The 16,978-nt window shown below is 44.6% G+C and overlaps 1 protein-coding gene across 3 annotated transcripts in view; it reads left to right on the forward strand.

The window, feature by feature from the left end:
- NKD1 (NKD inhibitor of WNT signaling pathway 1) overlaps positions 1 to 16,978 on the forward strand; it is a 127,912-nt gene that overhangs the window by 100,553 nt on the left and 10,381 nt on the right. For 2 of the 3 annotated variants that reach the window (XM_033156768.1, XM_033156770.1), the window contains 2 exons: positions 2,018 to 2,124; positions 10,979 to 11,074. In XM_033156768.1, the coding sequence (XP_033012659.1) occupies positions 2,018 to 2,124; positions 10,979 to 11,074 (203 nt within the window). The remainder of the gene's footprint in view (positions 1 to 2,017; positions 2,125 to 10,978; positions 11,075 to 16,978) is intronic. The other variant, XM_033156769.1, reaches the window with a different exon arrangement.

The following is a 16,978-nucleotide window of genomic DNA, read 5'->3' on the forward strand; positions in this document are numbered from 1 at the left end:
TGTGCACACATGCACACACACACACACAATTTACCCTAATATATGAATTTTTGTACACATTATGTGTCTGAAGAGCAGCATTACAAAATTAGGGGAAGCGCACATTTCAAAGGTAAACTCCAGTAATAAAACATGAACTCTCATAGCTACAATTTCCAGTACAATGCCTCCAGCTACACCTAACTGGTGCCCGAACGAGGAACTGCCCAGTTGTATACATTGGGGATGTGGTAATATCGCACCCTGACCCTAATAAACAACTATGAATCCAACAGCTGTCCATGCTTATTGTATTCCCTTCTAGGCAAAGAGTGCCACAAGCTCAGAGTAGCAATTCATGTAAGCAGCAAAGCCCAAGTAGTTTTGTGGCTTCCAGTTCCTCCAGCTATCTTTGAAACAGGACTGAGGGGGCTTGCCATGCTGCCCCCCCATCCCAAGTACATTAATTTGCACAGCAATTGGGTCAAGTCTCTGCTCGCTGATCCAGTGTGCCCTTTTGGACTCTTTCATGTCCTATTTCTGCATGGGCAGGGAGGGACCAGTGAGGCACATGGACACCAGCCCCTTTTCTGGCTTTTGACTCTAAGGTGTATATTTTTAGAACCCAATTTATTTTTGTGGTTGTAAGTTGTTCAAGCTGTTCTTAATGTTTTTGTTTTTTTAATGTTGTAGCCTACCCTGAGACCTTAGGCTAAAGGGCAGGAAACAAACTAACAAACAATATAGTTATACACGAATATTTATGTGATTTTGTTTAAAACAAGATAGAAAGAGAGTGACTCTCCAATTGAAATTGGAGCGCTCAGTATGTTGAAATACAAAGGGGAGTTTTAAAGGCAACAGTCCCCTAGCAACCCGATCTCAGGTAAAATGAGCAGAAAACCTTTGCCTGCATTCAGTATTTTTAAAAAAGTATTTCCAAGTCATTTATATGACATGTTTTCCCTTCTCCATCCTCCTTCCATATCTGCTCCCCACCCCCCATTTTAAGGATCGAATTCATCCTGGGACAGTTTTCACCTGCTAGGAAATGTTACTTCAATGTTTAAGTTAATCTTTCCAAATATCCCGAAAGATTAAACTGTGATGTTTAAGAAACTGGGAGTATTTATTCTCCATCGGGTTTGTTCTCTGTGCCTGAATGAAGAATCTCCTTTTAAGATTGGCAGAAGAGCAAAATTTTGGCAATTTTAACCAATTATAGGCTTGACAAATACTGTTTTATGAGTTAATATTTTGCAATGTCATAAAAGTTAATACTTTATAGCAAATTTGAAAAAAGTGAAAAAATGCAAATTCCATCTTTCCGTTTTCAGACCTAGCCATAGCACAGTGTTACATAATGGTTCAGATTTAAAACTAACAACAGTTTACATTAAAACTACAGTGTGCAACCATAGTTAGAATTAGGTGTACAACCTGTGATTTGTGCTATGCTTAGTTGATATCAGTGCTGATGTAACATGAAAAAGGAAGGGAGAACGAATATTGTCCTGTCAGAAGGTTGCTCTGATCTAGAAAACCAGAAATGTTGATGCTGAACAAGATGCTGCACAGTTCTCTCTCTCTCTCTCTCTCTTAAAATGTATGTACAACTTGTTTTTAAAAAAAACATAAACCTCAAAGCGGTTTACAAAAGGAAGGGATGTCTCAGTTCTTGAGACTTCGTTTCTCCTTAATTAATCTGCTGTATTTTCTTTTTCTTTCTTTCTTTTGTTGGGTGTGTAAGTTCTTTGGTTCCTGCTTCATTGCCCAAAGGGCATTTTAATCGAAGATGATGCTGTACTGGTGGTGTATTTTGTTAGCATTCAAATCGAATTTTCAGACATTAAACTAATGACACTGTAGACTCGACCTTTCAGTAGAACTTCACATAAAACAATCACTCCACATATTTGTGTACAAAATTAGTTGACAACAGAGTTTTGAGTTGAAATTGCAGAATAATGAGGTGTCTTAATGTGACAAGTGACTAAAGGCAGCCTTCTGAATTTCTCTCTTCTCCCGCCTCCCCCAGTGGCTTTGCCTCCAGAGAAGACAGATGGAGTTTGCAGTGGCGATGAAAAGAAAGTGGAGAAGGAAACTGATACACGTACCAATGTCAAGAAGCAGCTAAAATTTGAGGTAAGGACATTATTCTTTCTCTCCCTAGGCACACTTATCACTGCAATGCCCTGAGATAAATAATGTCCATGACTAAAGCCTCTCCCTCTATGTTTTGATCAGTCGTGCTGGCAAGCAGCAAAGGAAGGTGATGGTGGCAATAGCATATGGAGACCCAAGGTTCTGGAAAGTAAAGCAAGGTCAGGACCTTGGAGGAAGATGAAAGTGATGGTGCAGCACCACAATTGGTGGTCTTGCAGCTGAGGATGAAGATAAAGCTGTTTCAGTGATGTCTTGGGGCCAGTATAGCCTGGACTAAGAAGTCAAGATGGAAGCCCCAGCCATGGTATGTGGCACCTGACCATTTCAATGGCATGCATTTTTGGGAGGGAGACTCCCTACGGGCTCACATAACATAACACTGTATCCAGTGTTGGTTCTACTCACAGTTTACCCACTGAGGTTAATGGACACGACTGAATTAGGCCCATCAGTTTCAGTGGGTCCATACTGAGAAGAACTTGGCTAGATACAACACCGAGAAAGCCCCTCCAGTTCCGATTGTACTCCTCAACCATCAACTCCCACTGCGTCGGCAAGCTTCAGTATGTGTTATTGCTGGCCACTCTGAGCACCATTTGATGGGAAAGCGACATGCAAATTTAACAAACAAGTGAAATTGTAGCATGCTCGCCATAAACAGAATTAAACAGTACCACACTCACATTGCTTTTCTCTTCAGTTAAGAACATGAGAAAGGAGTCGCTGAGGCAACCCAGCCAGATGGGCAGAGTATTATTATTATTATTATTATTATTAGCCAGCTGGACCAGGCCAATGGCTCATCTACTCCAGCATCCTGTTCTCACAGGGGCTAACCAGATGCCTGTGGGAAATGGGCGAGCAGGACCCGAGCACAATAGCTCTCTCCCATCCTGTGATTTCCTCCCAACTGGTATTCCAAAGCATTACTGCCCCCAACTGTGGAGGAAAAGCATAGCCTTCATGGCTAGCAGCCATTTATCCTCCATGAATTTGTCTAGTCCTCTTTTAAAGCCATCCAAGTTGATGCTCATCACTGCCTCCTGTGGGAGCAGGTTCCATAGTTTGAGCACTGCATGAAAAAGTACTTTCTTTTGTCTGTCACAAACCTTCCAACATGCAGCTTCATTGGAAGTCCACGAGTCCCAGTGTTTCGAGCGAAGGAGAAATCTTTTTCTCTACTCCATGCCATGCATAATTTTATCACTTTTCTTATCACTTTTCCTCCAGACTAAAAAGTCCCCAATACTGCAGCCTTTCCTCACAGGGGAGTTTCTATCATATCTTCTTTGCTCTGCTGCTTTCCTGGCCATCAGTTTTGGAGCAAAAGCCTCTTTTGAGCACAGAGCCCCATCGCTGCCACCTTTGCTTGGAAAAGGCAGCCTGTACATTGGAAGATGAGATAAATAACATCAGTAGCATTCAGCGTTACTTATACGCATGAGAGTAATGCAACTCTCCTACTTGAGGGCACATTCAGCTAAGTAGGCTAACGATGAGTACTCAGAAGGTGGCTGAAGCCATCTGAAAATAGTTTCTCACATTGTAAGATAATAAGCTTCAGTCTGTTTCCTAATGCTTGTAGATTGCTCCTTAAGATATGGCTATTTGATCAAATAGTGACATATCCTTAGACGGGATAAGAAATATGTGCTGTTTTACTGAAGCCCTGCTTCTAAGTGTCCCAAGACCTGGTCTGCTCCATGTTTATTCAAATTATACTTCCTGAGACTATGATCCACTATGCACATACCTGGGAATAAGCAGCACTGAACTTAGTGGCATTTACTCCTGAGTAGACATGTATAGTTGTAGGCCAGGGGTCAGCAACCTAAGGCCCATGGGCCACAAGCGGCCCACAGGGGTCGTTTAACCGGCCCATGAGCCGCCCCCAAACTGAGCCGCCTTGCTTCTGCGGCGCTGGAAATCGCATCTGCGCTGACGAGGTAAACCTTGCCGACCACTGTTGTAGGCCATTAATTATGTTTGGAGTATCCAAAGACCATTTTGTCTTTATCAACAACCCTGTGAGGCAGTTGTTGTTGTTGTTAATTATTGAAATATTCTCAGCCTAGCCTACCTCACATGGTTGTTGTGGGGATTAAAAGAGGAGGGGGAGCCCCGTGCACACCACCTTGTGCTCCTTGGAGAAAATAGGTAGGATATAAATGCAATAAATATATATCTACATATAAGGGTGGAGCTTTAAACTCATGATGGCAATGGGGCCATGTTGGCTCCAGGTTTCAGAGGGATCTTTGACAATAACCCTTCATGGAGCCTCCCCACCACTCCCTCAGCAAATGTTATTTCCACACTACCATTATCCCCAGCTGCTCCATCTGTTCTTCTTCTTTGTCCTTATTTCTACCTCCTGCTCCCTAGCCAGTCTTAAGAGCCAAAGAGCAAGCAGTCAGTAACATCTTTTCCTGTTCCTCTTCCACCACACCACTATTCTGGGCCAGAGTGAGAGGCAAGTGAGCAAGCAGAGGAGGAGGAGGAGGTCCAGGGAGGGGTTGGCCAGCGAGCCCTTTGTTGGGGTGTGCACCCTAGGCATATGCCCAACCATACTGCCCATTGCCGCTGGCCCTCGAGTAGGGAGCAGGAAGGAAAATCTGTTGAAAACTGGAAGGTCAGTGGGATAAACAAAGAGGGCTCAGGAAGCTTTGAAGCAGCACAAGAGCTTGAGGGTGTGCTGGGAGATGAGGAATGTTGACATCTACCCCCAGGGATCAGAATGTGTGCCAGGACAACCCTACATATTGTGAACCATTTATCCTAAACACTTTATGCTTCCTTCCTTTCATGTGCTGTTTTGCTGTTCCTCTACCGGCCTGGCCTGATTGCGTTTCTGTGCTGTATGTGGGCTCTTTCCTTTTTTCTTTTTAATTTTGTTTTCCTTTGTAGTCTACTATCTCCTCTCCCCCCCCCTTTTGTTATACACTTCCTAGTGGAAAAAACACTTGCAAAAAGTCTTTCATCTCTGGGCCCCCAGGGTGATCCAACCTTGACCTAGCCGCACTGGAAATCCATCTGATTAAGACAGGCGGTGAGGAGGAAAAGGTCTTGCCAGGAATGAGTCTGATGGCCTATTTCCTTGTAGACTTACAAGCAACATAAAACTGCCAGACATTGTTCGCCATTGGCAAGCTTTGCTCGTGAAGAAAGGGATTTAATAAACAGGAGCACCCAGATATGCCGTCATCCAGACTAAAAGACTGCCGGTCTCCATAGAGACAGTATACATATTTTTTTTAATTAAAATAAAAAAAATAGAGAACCATGCACCTCAATGTTGTTGAAACAGCACGTCTGTTATCTCCAGGTTGATGGTGAACTGAGCATCATCAGTTTGTCAAGAAATTCATTCTTATACAGTCGTACCTCAGGTTACGTCTGCTTCGGCTTACGTATTTTCGTGTTACGTACTCCGGTAACCCGGAAGTGTTTTTTGGCACGCGAAAACTTTTGCGCATTTCCGTGCGGTCTGTGCATGCGCAGAAGCGTTTTGCGCAGTTCGCGCAAGTGCATAAGTGCGATATCGTGCTTTGCACATGTGCAAAATGTACACTCTGGTTACGTACTTTTCGGGGTGTGAACGGCACCCCAGAACGGATCGGGTACGTAACCCGAGGTACCACTGTAATAATAATTTATAGGTGCTCTGGGTAATCTTCAGTTTTTGATTATTTTTTTAGAGAGCAGCTAGCAAAATTCAGTAGGACACAAATTCTTCTAGGGAAATTTTTTAGATGGAGCAAATGCTTAACTTGTGGGGGAACCCCCCCCCATCATATTTGGCACCCTTGTTGCCTCTGGGCCTGGTTACTGCTTCTTCAGTGTGATTTCTACCAACTTCCTAATCCCTGACTGCTGCTTTCACCTTCTTCCTTGAAGAGTTACCTAGGTGATCCCAACTGATCAAGAATTGTGCAGTGAGTAGGATAGTGTCATATTGTGTGGCCAGTCAGGAATGCCTGTGTGATGACATCGCTAAGCACAAGTGAGGATAATGTAAAAGTAGGAGAGAGAAAAGTAGGAGGTGATAATGTTGATGATGATGATTGGCATGGCTAAATATGTCCCTGGAAAAACTGAGTAGTTTCAGCTCAGGTACAGTGGTACCTCGCAAGACGAATGCCTCGCACAACGAAAAACTCACTAGACGAATGCCTCGCACAACAAAAAACTCACTAGACGAAAGGGTTTTGCTATTTTTAGGTGACTCGCAAGACGAATTTTTCTATGGTCGTGCTTCGCAAGACGAAAATTTCAATGCATTCCTATGGGAATTAAATTCCTATGCATCCCTATGGTCGTGCTTCGCAAGACGAATTTTTCGCAATACGAAACAACTCGCGGAACGAATTAATTTCGTCTTGCGAGGCACCACTGTATATATATAATTATTCATTTATTTTTAATGGTCATCTTGAACTTTTTGAGTGCCAATGTGGAGTTACAGCCAGGAAGACTCAGGCCAGAACAACATCAGTTCAGAGGGTGAGATACGTAGTCCAGCTCAAGCAGATGCACTGGTTCCAAAACAGCAGCTCTTTCTGACAATTTTCTCCAATTCAGACCAAGCCAGAAACAACAGTTACACAATTTCAGGCAGGCTCCTATTGGCTCCCCAGATCTCCTGGTCTGGCCGGGTGGACAAGTTGCAGCACCTTGGTGGTGCTGGAGAGCAGGAAAGTTCGGGGCCAACAACCTTTCTCTGCCAAGAGGTGTGGGGAGTAAAGTTCCTGGACATTGCAGCCAGAGTCCCTGATTTGAATTATGTGGTGCCTTATACTACCATATGACCGAGGTGATGCCAGAAGGTTGTCCAGAACCAGCAATTTTGCTACCTGGAACTCTGCTTTAGCCACAGGCACCCTGCAAAGCCAAGCGATCGGCACAAACCCCTGTTATTTAACAAAGGAAATAAGTTGCATGTTTCAGCTGTTAACGCGGAGTGGCACGTCCTCGCACACGCACAAAGGAAAGCTTGTGAGTTTTAGGCAGTGCAGGACAGAGAGAGCTGTTCTTACGTGGCAGAGGCCCAGGCACTGAGATATTCACAGGCACGTATCCACTTGTATTCCAAATCAAAGCTTCCGAATCGTGTAAGCTAAGGGGCTAAGAGGATGGTAAACGTTTTTTCGTTTCATGACCGGGTACAAAAGAATCTGAAATGTGACTGTCGAGAAGGGAGAGGTCTAAATCTGAGGTGGTGGATGTGCCTTGGCTTTTAAAGGTTCCTGGGAATGTTTGTGTAATACGAAACTCAGTTTCCACTGTCAAGTTTGCAGGCGGGGGAGGGGGGGTACATTGGCAGCTTTCAGCCGGGGCTTGTTACAGCTAAGAGAAGACTGCCTTTGAACTCAGCGGGGGACGGGGGGCTTTACCGTTAACTGCTGTAGGGAATTGGTTTCAAGTCAGCAGATCAAGCAGGTATTTCTGAGCTCCCATCATGCCAGAGCTATTTGGAGCTGTTTATTTTACTTGCGTGCAACGACTTTTCTTTTAATTGCCCCCATGGCTTGTGTTGCGACTCTTGCTGACTCTGATCACGGGAGCCTTGAAAAAAAGGAAGGCGAGCATCTTACAGAAATTTGGGGAGGGGGGCTGTAAGCCAAGCAGACGAATTTGCTCAATCTCCCCCTCTCCACGTCCCGTCCCCCCCCCTGCTGCCAACCAAGAAGCCTGTGAACTGCGACAACCCTGTTTTAAATCTAACCTGGCAAAGTGGACTTTGGCAAGTCACTATCAGTCAGCCTTTAGGTTCTTGAGGGCAATCTCTGAGGTAAACGCAATTTGACAGTGGATGCTGAGCCATTGAGAACATAAGAAGAGCCTGCAGGATCAGGTCAGTGGCCTACCTAAGTCTAGCATCCTGTTCTCACAGTGGCCAACCAGAGGCCGCTATGAAAGTGGCAAGTTGGATCCAAGCACAAGAGAACACCCTCTTCCTATGGTTTCTATCAGAAGGTATTCAGAAGCATTACTGCCTCTGTGGAGGCAGAACATAGCCATTGTGGCTAGTAGCCATCAATTGCTTTATCCTCGGCGGTTCGAATCCATGCAACGGGGTGAGATCCTGTTGCTCTGTCCCAGCTTCTGCCAACCTAACTGTTTGAAAGCATACCAGTGTGAGTAGATAGATAGGTACTGCTGTGGTGAGAAGATAAATGGCACTTCTGTGGCACTCATCAAGGTGCCCCGTCGCGCCAGAAGTGGTTTAGTCATGCTGGCCACATGACCCGCAAAGATGTCTGCAGACAAACGCCGGCTCCCTCGGCTTGAAGCAAGATGAGCGCCGCAACTCCATAGTCTCCTTTGACTGGACTTAACCGTCCAAAGGTCCTTTACCCTTTTACCTGTCCTCCATGAATTTGCTTGGTCCTCTTTTAAAGCCATCCAAGTTGGTGGACATCAGTGCCTCCTGTGGGATGGAGTTCCATAGTTTAACTGGGCACTGAATGAAGAAGTGCTTTATTTTGCCTGACCTGAACCTTCCAACATTCAGTTTCCTTGGATGTCCACACGTTCCAGAATTATAGGGGAGGAACCTTTTCTCCTTTTTGCAATGCACAATTTTATAAACTTACATTGTGTTACTTCTTACTCGCCTTCTCTCTAAACTAAAAAGTCTCAAATGCTGCAACCTTTCCTCATAGGGGAGTCTCCCATCACTTGCTCTTGCTGCTGTTTTCCTGGTCATCAGTTATGGATGCAGAGCCACATCCTCCATGAATTTGTCTAATACACATCTAATTTGTTTAAGCTAGTTTGTCTGTTGAGGAGAAAAAAAGTTGGTACCCCTGATTCTTGCTGATTACAGGATCAGAACTAATTTTTAAGGAGCAACGTTCTAATAGAAAGCATTTGTTGGGTTTAAAATATTTGCTTTATGTCCCCCACCCCACCCCAAACCCAGCTGCAGTTGTTGGCACGTAAAAATCTAATTAGCTGCTGCAGAAAATATTCATTGTTTCCTATTGACAGTTTGCAGAGACTATGTTTGAATAACAACCTTGGTTTTAGAGGCTCTGGATTGGACCCTTAGTTTGTAACCAACCACCTTGCTGTGTGCTCTAATTGTCTTTTAATGTTTTCACCATAAGCCAGCTCTCATACGATTGTGTAAAGTAGCTGTGGTTGGCAAGAATTTTCCACCCCCCTTTATTAATTCCAAATTGGGTTCTACTTCAACAGATGTAATGCTTTAATGAGTTATAAGGGAGAGCCGGAATTAATACTACATTGAAAAATCTGTGTTGCGAAAGGGGTTTTTCTGAAATGGGTTTATGCCACAGGTCTATTTTCTATTAATGGTCACTTCTGTTTCAACTTTATCCTGCCTCATGCTGAGAGTGTCTCACTTTTCCTCCTTGAATTAAGGAGAGGTTTTTCTTCTCACTGTTCCCTCTCTCTCTTTTAAATTGGAGGATCTCGCATTATATTTTCAGGCATTTTAGTAAGTAGCTTTCATATAGTTTCGTCTTCTTGCTCAATGAAACCAAAAATGTTTCAAATTCTCTGAGAGTCTTAGCCCAAGGGAAATAGACAAGGAGCGCTATTGAATGCCTTTCCTCTCCTGCTCAGCAGAATATACAGGAAATGGGGTCTCAATATTGTTACCATTAAGGTTGCTAACCAACTAGGGGGAGGGGATCAAAACTGACCCATTGGGGCTTTCCCCCAGCCCCATTCACCTGTGTGCCACTTTCCAGAATTTTAAAAAGTGCATGTTTCACCTTGTACTCCAGTTGCAGATGGTGGAAATGGAAGTTCTGTTTTTCAATTCAGGGGTGTGTGCATGGTCCACAGGTAGAAACAAAAGATGGGAAGAGGGGAGAGTCAATTTAGGGAAAATCCATCCCCCTTAAGCCTCCCACCCAGTTTCAAGCGCCCCTTTTGCCCCACAGAAAATTCAAGCTGAAAGTTCAGGTCCTTGAGCTTTTGGCTCAGTGCAAGTTTCAACTGTTTAGCTCAGCCTTCCCCAACTTGGTGCCCTCTGAATAAGGTGGGGCTGCAGTTCCCAGCAGCCCTGACCACCAGAGTTGCCAGATGTGGGGCTGGTGGTATTTGTAGACCAGCAAGATCTGGCGGGCACCACCTTCAAGGTGAAGGGCCTTTTCACTGGTAGCACCTCTGTGGAACACCCTCCTTCAAAAGGCCTGCTGGACTTAACTCTTTCAGGCTTCTAGAAACTGAGCAGTTATTCAGAAGGCCTTCTCCACAGCTTGTGTGCAAGGGGCATTTTGTGTATTGCTTTGAGTTTTTAATGCTGTAGCCAATTTCCGAACTTTGAATTGATTGATGAAATGGTTCTCTGGAAAGAACCGCTAGCCACTGCTTCTGCGCAGGCAATGAGAGGAATGATCTTCCTTACCAGATCCCAGGTGGTGATGGTAGAAGCAAGGGAACCTCAACCTGTATCACCCAAAGACGTGATTGCTGATGGGCTCGCCACCCTCACTGACACTCATGTGCTTGTATGGCTGCTGATTGGCTAGCTACCATAAGTGTTTTTGTGTGGCTAGCCAATCAGCAGTCATGCACTTGCATGGCACTTACTTAGGAACTTCCTTTCTTCACCAACATCCCCTTGTTCTCTTGTTTTTATTGCTATGGTTGGACTGTTTCTATTATTCTTACAGGGAGCTGTCTATAGAGGGGCCTGGGGTGGGCATGGGGGAGAAATATTTTTTTTAAAAAAAGAAGAAGAAAACCAACTGTTGTCTGAATTTATTTTTAAAATATATTTTAAAGAGGAAGCTAGCCTCCTCTGCAAATAGGACTTTTGCTTTAGGTAATCAGCTACTCTTTGCATGTTCCTTAGGAATTGCAATGTGATGTGTCCGTTGAGGAAGACAACAGGCAAGAGTGGACCTTCACGCTTTATGACTTCGACAACAATGGCAGAGTCACGCGTGAGGTGAGCGAAGTTTAGCTTCCTGATACATCTGTGGTGCTTGCTAACAAGGGGAGCAGTTTGTACCATACTGCTCTGGGGCAAGGATGCCTCTGGTACTAACTGGCTGAGCTAGTGTGATGTTGTGGTATGTTTGTGTTCTCAGGGGATTGGGTGTGTGTGTGTGAGAAAGCAGGGTATAAATGAAACTTTATACCACTTGAGATCAGGAAAGGCTTTCCTTGTCAGGGTATGTGTGTGAAGTGCTGGGAGATTGCCCAAGAAAACTGGTGAATGAAGAAACACGGACAAAGTAGGAACTGAAAAGCCAGAACTGTAGAAGAACAAAATGCCTAGTTGAAGAAATGGATCTGGCCCCAGTTATACATGCATTGCCTACTTCTAGACTTGATTGCTGCTGCACACTCTGGTGGGGCTGCCCTTGAAGGGTACCAGGATCAGTCTGAGAAAGGGCCTTGTCTCTGGTAGCCCCCAGGTTACGGAGCTCCATGCCCTGTGAGTTCCACTTGGCTCCTACATGTTTCAACACTACTTCCAGCTGGCCTAAAGCCCAGTTCATTTTTAGTCTGCCCTTCTCTTGTTCTCCTTTGCTTATTTGGCCTGGCTTATTGCTATTTTATTTTTTAATTTAATTCTAGTTGACTGTTTAAGATGGTATAATAGTACAGTGGTACCTCAGGTTACATACGCTTCAGGTTACATACTCCTCTAACCCAGAAATAACGCTTCAGGTTAAGAACTTTGCTTCAGGATAAGAACAGACATCATGCTCTGGCGGCGCAGCGGCAGCGGGAGGTCCCATTAGCTAAAGTAGTGCTTCAGGTTAAGAACAGTTTCAGATTAAGAATGGACCTCCGAACGAATTAAGTTCTTAACCTGAGGTACCACTGTACCTTAAATGTGTAGTGCAGTTGGGGCCCTTAGCAGCAGGCTTGCTTCACCCATTGCTGTAAATCCATGTCTGATTGCTGAATGCGTGTACTGGGCCCATGAGGAAAGTGTTATGCTTTCAAGGACGCTGTGGCTTTACGTGATCTCTGCCAGGCCATTTGTATATGTTCAGTCGTCGCTTGATTTCGCAGCCACGCCTGCACGTGAAGCAGCTTTGAAATCTCCTGCTTTTGGAACACCCTGCGCTATTTTGTTATGTTAAGCATGTCGTCGTTTTGATGTCGGGGATTAGCCATTTAAAAACAAAGGCGTTTTAAAGGGGCTTGTTTTTGAAGGGATAAAAATCTCAAACAAATGATACTTTAAACGGAGTGTCAAAACAAACCCTTGCAAACATATGCTCCTTTTGGCTCCCCTCCTGCCTTTATAGCTGAGCTATTGAAATAGCAAGGGCCCCTTTTGAAATCATTTCCAGGGAGATTAATGACGTCAGTCAACCATATTTATAGGTATGGAGCAGAGGTCCAGGCTGCCATCTCTGTCAAATCTCAGGCTGCCCACCATCAGATTTAATTGCAAAGCAGCAAAATATAGCTGGTGCCTTTCCATAAATCAGATGAAGACATCGTAGGGTGTCTTGGGGCATGCAAGCCTCTCAAGAAACTTATGCACAGATCAGGGCTGTGGAACCCTTTTCATCCCCATCTGGGCAACTTTCGGGGAGCCACCTACCAGTTTTGGGTAGGGCCAAAAGTGGGCAAAGCAATGAAAGTAGATTTTGCTTTTGTACATTAGACTGGTTTCTGCGCACACACCTCTGTCCTTCATTTCCCACCCCGGCACAGACTGTAGAACTATGTTGGAAAACTCTGCTTCTCCTTGGATTTTGGTGTTCCTAATTACAAAGTGTGACAGTGGAAATCTTTTTTCCAGGATTTTGCATTAGAGCACCAGGCATGCTCACATTGCCAAAGCTCTTAATTCCGTCATGCCTTCTCCCCACTTTGCTTTAGCAGTATGTGCCTGTGCATCAACCTGATACATAAACTGACAAAATTTGGTTGGCATCCGCCTGTCTCGGGAGACCATGGAAGAGTTGCACCTTCGGGGGGTGAAGTCAACCCATTGGAGTGTTGCAGTGCCTGCTTTGGCTATAGAGACCAATTCGGGAAAGTCGTGTTTCGTTCCAACTGGGGCAGATGAAGGCATCCGGTTGTGCTGCTGCAGGTGTACCATGGCGTTTCTTCTTTCTGTGCTCCTCCCAGCGGTCAACAACATTTACTAGCCTGTAATGATGATGATGATGATAGTAAAATATAATAATTTCTAACCTCTTGAAAGAGACTTCTGCCAAGCAAACTAGAGAAAGAGGGGACAGATTGCTTCATGGGCATAGCAGCTACACCTGGTGGGTGTGGCAGCTGCCCATGTTGAAAAGGGGCTAGCCCAATTGGCCTTGCGCTCCCCCACTCCCATGTGTTCTTTTAATGAGTTGAGTTGCGGCCCTCTCTACTCTTGGGCATTCTGGACTGTTGATTGCCACTCTTTCTTTAGAGCCTTGGGGGGGGAGGCTCTTTGCGTATCCAAATCACTGACTGGAACATAAGACAGAGTTATGCACAGGGCAAAATGTCATCTGTACTCTCAAATGACCAAAAAATCCTAAAGGAAAAGTGTGTGCGCTCCCCCCCCCCCCGGTGCTTTTAACTCAAGCACTTGCTTTTGTAATAACAAATTCTCCATGAAAAGTACTCAAATCTCCATTTTAGAAGGAAACTCTTTGGAGATCTGCAGTCCTCTGTTTAAGATCCTTCTAAACGTAATGCTGCTTTGATGGCTTTCTTGAGATACCTCTTTTGTCGTGTTTTGGGTCTTCCCTCCCCCCTTCATTTTTTCTTTTTCACTTCCAAGTTCAGATCTTCAACAGGCTTCTTTTGAAACGACTGTGGCGTGTACTCTGGAGCATAATTAATGTGATGGCAAATTATAAAATTAGCATCCAGCCGCTGTACTTGAAACAGTGTCACTAATGTCCAGGGTGAGAAGACTGAGAAGGAAAAAAATGCCATTTATGGTCTTTTTGGCGTTAGAGGGAGATAACTTTCCACACTGTAATTTGGATATAACTGCAACACTTGGCTAATATTACTTCCCAGCATTCCTTGTGCCATACAGAAATGAACTCGTTATATATCACGAGAGGCTTTTAGGGAGCTTGACAGCTGCCTTGTAATTAGCTTCATATGGTTGTTAATAATTGGACTTCAGACTTGGAATAGAGCATACAGAGTTTGCCAGCCTTGACTCTTTCTCTTTCTCTTCCCTTCCATCTTTTCCTATCTCACATCCCCTCACTGCTTTCTTCCTGATCTACCTTAGGCCTGATTCCAACATTTGCCAAAGGTAGGGTTGTTATTGATTTGAACTTAACGTTTTTACGCTAACCACCATTCCACACTGGGTCTTTTAGACCAGATTCTGTTAGGGGTGGAAGAGCCTGTCAATTTTTGTTTCTCTAATTTTTGTGTGTGAGAGCCAATGTGGTGTGGTGGTTAGAGTGTCGGACTAGGACCTGGGAGACAAGGGTTCACTGTGTGACTTTGGGGCATGTCAGGATCGTGCGGAAGCCTCCCATGAGTAAATGTACTTGCTAGGCTGGCTGTGTACGAGTAATATTTATTATGTACATATTTACAAGCCGGAACTCAGTTCTCACGCATCTGATCCATCACTCTCAGTTGCCAGCAGTGCTGGATTACGGGACCGCCTCCAGCAGAGTAGTCTGGGTACTCTCGTCGCTTCCTCTCCCTTCGCTCCATTGCCAAGGGAATGGCAACTGGTTCTCTGTCCATTCCTGAGCTGCTGGACGGCTTCCCTTTCTCCTCGTTCCAGCCTACTGCTTTCCACAGCCTCTAGTTCGCTCCTCTCTCCCCGCTCCCTCTGCTCCAAAACCCTTTCTGACTGTCCCGTGACAGGGCACTACCTGCCTCTCAGCGTAACCAACCTCACAGAGTTGTGGGGATTCAAATGAGAGGGAGAACCATGTGTGCCAACTTGAGCTCCTTGGAGAAAAAGGCGGGATATACATGCAATAAATACAATACAATAAATAAACAAGTTTCTCCTTTCTTCAGTTTTAGCTTCTTTTATTGAAGAAGAACCGCACAAAACTTTGAACACATTTGTGCATTTCTCCTAATATGTACATGACTTACGGTATCTTAAAAGAATGCATTTTGGGGTGCTAGTTCTATGGATTTTAAAAGTTATTTGCTGGAGGTACTACTACACTGCCACAGAATGATTGCCTAAGACTGCAATCCTATATGCACTTACTTGGGAGTGTGTCCCATTGAAGTCAATAGGACATGCTTCTGAGTACGTAGAATTGCTTTGTAAGAAAAATACATTTACTCTCAGCCCAATCTTAAAACTGTTTGATAATAATCATAATTTTATTATTTATACCCCACCTATCTGGCTAGGTTTACCCAGCTACTCTCGGCTGCTTCCAGCAAAATATAAAAACACAATAAAATGACAAACGTTAAAAACATCCTGATATAGGGCTGTCTTCAGATGTCTTCTAAAAGTTGTGTAGTTCTTAATCTCCTTGACATCTGATGGGAGGACATTCCATTACTTGGAAGTAAGCCTCACTGAGTTCATTAGGACTTCCATCCAGGTAAATAAGGATAAGATTGTAGACCTAATGGTCTTGAGTAGCTTTTTTGGCTAAGAAAGGTTGGCAGGATATTTCTAAGCTACCTCTGACCTTGGTGTGAAAATTACATGAGTGTAACGTAATTATTATATGTGTTGCAAGATTAGGAAAATCCTTGTAAACATTGTGCAGTTAGGTCAGAGAGCAGTTTTATCCATAAAATATAATGAGGTGGAAAATGCACAGCAGTTAATGCGTTCTCACCTTGAAACTAGGCTGAAGCATTTGTGAATCTAATTATGGTCCGAGAACTGCACACAGCATCTTTACAATGGGCCACTCCTAACAAATGTACCTCCTTATGCGTTACTGTGGGGAGGGGGAGGATGAAACAGCAGATCATAGTCTATCCCATCTACCACCAGTGTGAGTATTTCATGTGTTTCTACAGGACTTGTGTGTTGAAAGAAAACACCTCACATGCATAAACCCAAATTTTGTGACTGAGACATCAACTTTAGGTGGAATACTGGTTTTGTGGTTGAGCATGTTGGTTTTGGTGAAGACATTGGATGGCTTTGGAAAAGGATTGGACAAGTTCATGGAGGATAGGGCTATCTATCAGTGGCTACCAGGCATGATGCCACCACAGCTGAAGGCAGTGATACTTCTGAATAACAATTGCTGGAAACTGGAAGGGAGAGGACTCTTGTACTGGGGTCCTGCTTGCAGGCTTCCCACAGGCATCTGGGTGGCCCCTGTGAGAAGAGAATGCTGGACTAAGTGGGCCACTGGCCTGATCCAGCAGGCACTTCTTGTGTTCTTAACAGGGCAGCAGTGTGATGCTATTCTACCCCACCACCCATGCCTACATAATAATTTGGCCAGTGAAAGCCAAATTCACACAACCAGTCTGTGTCAAGGATGGGGAACCTGTGGCCCTTCAGTTGTTGGGCTCCAATGCCTATCAGCTCCAGTCAGCATGGCTGATGGTCAGGAATGATGGGAGTTGTAGTCCCACAACACCTGGAGGGCCATAAGCCACCCATCCTCGATGTAGATCTTCAGCCTAGTGAGGAGTTTTTCTCCCTTTTCAGTGTTCTTTCAGTTTACTAATGGGTTGCTCAGGGATGTGGAACCAGTTATCCAGTTGTTGGACTCTCAGTTCCCATCAGTCCCAGCCAGCATGGCCAGTGGTCAGGAAACAAGTCAGACTGTTGGTCAATGTAGTCTAGTATTGCCCACACTGACTTGGAGTGGTGTTTCAGGCAGGGGGAATTGCCTGCCCTACCAGGAGCTACTTAAGATTGAACCTGAGACCTTCCAAGTTGCTGTACAACTGAGGTATCCCC

This window comes from Lacerta agilis, chromosome 8 (assembly GCF_009819535.1).
Source record: "Lacerta agilis isolate rLacAgi1 chromosome 8, rLacAgi1.pri, whole genome shotgun sequence".
Classification (NCBI taxonomy): domain Eukaryota; kingdom Metazoa; phylum Chordata; class Lepidosauria; order Squamata; family Lacertidae; genus Lacerta; species Lacerta agilis.